This window comes from Jaculus jaculus, chromosome 3 (assembly GCF_020740685.1).
Source record: "Jaculus jaculus isolate mJacJac1 chromosome 3, mJacJac1.mat.Y.cur, whole genome shotgun sequence".
Classification (NCBI taxonomy): domain Eukaryota; kingdom Metazoa; phylum Chordata; class Mammalia; order Rodentia; family Dipodidae; genus Jaculus; species Jaculus jaculus.
The window spans coordinates 22,143,566-22,146,875 of record NC_059104.1 but is presented as its reverse complement, the minus strand read 5'-3'; the positions used below and the strand labels follow the sequence as shown (position 1 = coordinate 22,146,875).

General features: G+C 38.8%; 1 protein-coding gene across 1 annotated transcript; it reads left to right on the top strand.

Moving 5' to 3' along the window:
- Positions 1-2,414: 2,414 nt before the first annotated feature.
- LOC101603148 (ATP synthase subunit ATP5MJ, mitochondrial-like) lies at positions 2,415-2,793 on the top strand. Its single transcript, XM_012951005.2, has one exon. It carries the CDS (start codon positions 2,468-2,470, stop codon positions 2,648-2,650), a length of 183 nt encoding a protein of 60 aa, XP_012806459.2. The 5' UTR covers positions 2,415-2,467; the 3' UTR covers positions 2,651-2,793.
- The last annotated feature ends 517 nt before the right edge of the window (positions 2,794-3,310 follow it).

Genomic DNA, 3,310 nt, shown 5'->3' with positions numbered 1-3,310 from the left:
TATGTGAAAGAATATATGAACAGCATAAGAATAGCAAAAGACAGGCATATTCTTGAATTAATAAATATATATATTATTTACTTGCAAGGAGAGAGAGAGAAGAATGTATACACACCAGGGTCCTTTGCCACTACAAATGAACCCAGAGATATGTGCCCCTTGGTGCATCTCCCTTTATGGAGGGTATGAGGCTGCCAGTTTTTGCAGGTTAGCACCTTTAACCACTGAGAAGTCTCTTCAGCTCCAAGTTCTTAATGTGTTATTGACTGAGATTTTGAATCTTAGAAATGGCTCTAGTAAAATGTTGACAAGGAAGTAGAAAGTCAGTTCTGTATGCATGATTATTTATTTTATAAATTACTAAAGCTATTTTGAGAAATATGAAAGTTCCATTAAAAAAATAAAAATAAAGGGCTGGAGAGATGGGTTAGTGGTTAAGGTGCTTTGCCTGCAGAGTCAATGGACCTTGGTTTGATTTTCCAGGACCCACGTAAGCCTTATGTACAAAGGGGCACATATGCCTGGAGTTTGTTTGCAGTGGCTGGAGGCCCTAGCAAGCTCATTCTCTCTCTCTGCCCACACCCCCCACCCCGCCTCTCTCGATCTTTCTCTCTCTCAAATAAATAAATACAATAAGATATTTTAAAAAAGAGAAAAAATGAAAAATACAGCTAACATAAGACAACCTTATGACTATGTTTGTGTGTGTGTAGATTGATAAAGACATTATTTTGTTGGGAAGCTGAAGTTCTATGTGGCAAGAATCACAATATATGTGATGCAGTAATAAACTAGGGCCAATAAACTAATGAATAAATGAAAACAAATACAGCAGATATGTGCAATCCATTATCCTTCAGCTTTAAGCAAAACTGGATATTCTATTATTTTTAAAAAGTGGATGAGTCTAGAAAAATAATGTTAAATAAAATAAGCCAGGCATGAGGTAGTTTAAGGTGAATGGGCCCTGAAAATAAAAATCAGAAATATCTTTCATTCTGTACTTGCAAGTTTTACTTTGTTATATATCAGGAAAAGATCAGCCCTCTCCTTATCTTTTGCCTGAAGGAGTTACCCAGATCTGCTTTAAAAAAAAAAAAAAAAAAAAAAGTTCCTCCCCGAGAATTTCCCCTTTCCTAGAATTAAGGCTTATATCTGATCCTGGCATTATGGTTGATTAAATTGAGTACCCAAACTTGGTGTCACGGCTGGTTAGCTCAGCTCATTTTCGGAATCTATAAATGAACCCAATTTATGTCATACCGGTGGCTTTACCTCTTTTTGCCTTTCCACATGGAGGGAACTCTCTATACTTCCTTTTATTTCCTTCTTTTAATCTAGTAAATCTCTCTAAACCTTAACCTTTGGTTTGTGGATTCTAACTATTTGAATTAATTAGATAATAACCAAAGGATTCTCCAAATATATTGGCATGTTGGCATATGTGGGTGTAAGATTCCCACAGAAAGACAGGCAGAATATTGAGAGGGAGTCATGTAGCTTCCTTAAGCAGTTTGGATGGCCCCTGAAAGTTCAAAAGCCAGGAAGGTCTGTACTTGATAGATATGAAAGATGATCTGACTTTTTATCTCTTACCTACTTCCTTTGAACTTTTTTTTCCATACCCGAGCCCATGTCTGGAAGGGAGGTCTTTTTCTAGTACCCTGACATTGTGGTTGATCAAGGTTAGATCCCAGAACTTGGCATCATGGCTGGCTTCTCCCTCAGCCAGTCTCTAACCTAGAGCAATCAATGGTCTCTCTATGGCTCACCTCAACGAGAAGATGAAATCCACCACCGTAATGTTATAAACACGTTTTACCAGGGAGGGCAATCTCCCTGGGCTACCTGACTAGTTGTGAACCTCCAGCTTCTGGAGATTCTCACCTGGGCTCAGCAGAGCCAAGAGGACATCCTCTTAACCCCTGCTTTCCACATGGCCACTTTCCCCCTCCTGCTCTCCATGTGGCTGGATGTCTTTGTACTGTCTTTACTGTCCACTCCATGGATTTCCCAGGCCTACCATGTGGGTTCTTAAGCCACAGCCTTGTGAGTATATTCATTTCTTTTCTCTTGGTTCTGGACTTCCCTAAATAAATATAGTAATTTAATAATTTCCCTTCTCAGTTTGATTTGCCCAATTCTTTGACTAAATACAAATGTGATTCAGGGTTTCAGACCTAAGGACTTTCTTGAACCCTCAGCAATCCATTTCAATATCATCATAACAACATGTGGATTGTAAAAATGTCAAACTCATGTAAGTATACAATTGAATGTTATGCATGAATTGGAAAACAACAAAATGTTCTGCTTTCTCTTAACACTAATACCTTACAAATGTTTTTTATTTGTTTTTTTGAGGCAAGCCCAAAAGCCTGGCCTTTTCTTTTTATAAGAGAGAGAGACGGTGACCTTTGGCTGCTCGTGCGGGTCCCGCGCCACCTGAGCCTTAGGTGTTGCCAAGATGTTTCAAAGCCTTATTAAGAATGTGTGGGTCCCTCTGAAGCCCTACTATACCCAGGTTTATCAAGAAATTTGGGTAGGAGTAGGGTTGATGTCCGTGATCATTTATAAAATCAGGAGTGCTGATAAAAGAAGTAAAGCTTTGAAAGGCTCCAGTCCTGCAGCTGCCCAAGGTCATCACTAACCAGCTCCCCGAGTCCACTGGAGACGAAGTGTCCATCAGCCTGTAGATTTAAGCACGCTGTGTTAGATGGGGATGTTGAACTTTGCTGTACATTTGTCTGAGTTCCATTTGCCATGTGAATAAATGTAACTGAGGTGTAAAAAAAAAAAAAAAAAAAAAGAGAGAGAGAGAGAGAGAGGGAGGGAGGGAGAATTGGTGCCTCAGAGCCTCCAGCCAGCCCCTGTAATAAACTTCAGATGTGTGTAACCCCTGATGCACATGTGTGACATTACATGTTTGCATCACTGCATCAGGCTCAAATGGGATCTGGAGAGTCAAACATGAGTCCTTAGGCTTTGCAGGCAAGCACCTTAACTGCTACGCCTTCTCTTCAGGCCACCTTATGATTTTAAAACAGTGAAAGTATAGTTAAAATTTACTATAAAAAATTCCTATATACTATGAAAATATAGTTACAATTTCCTATATAATCATGGCTCATGTTTTTATCTTCTCCTCAGTTTATATCCACAAGGAATTAAAGAACTTCTGATGTCACTATGAGCTATGACCTGATGAAACTCTTTATGTCCTAAATTATTACAAATTCTTGCCCACTGTTTTGATGTCTTTTTGTTTACTATTTTAGCATTCTTTTAAATGACAAATATAATTTCCTGA

Excerpts from the sequence above, each read along its gene's own strand:
- LOC101603148 (XM_012951005.2), top strand. The coding sequence starts at position 2,468 with ATGTTTCAAAGCCTTATTAAGAATGTGTGGGTCCCTCTGAAGCCCTAC.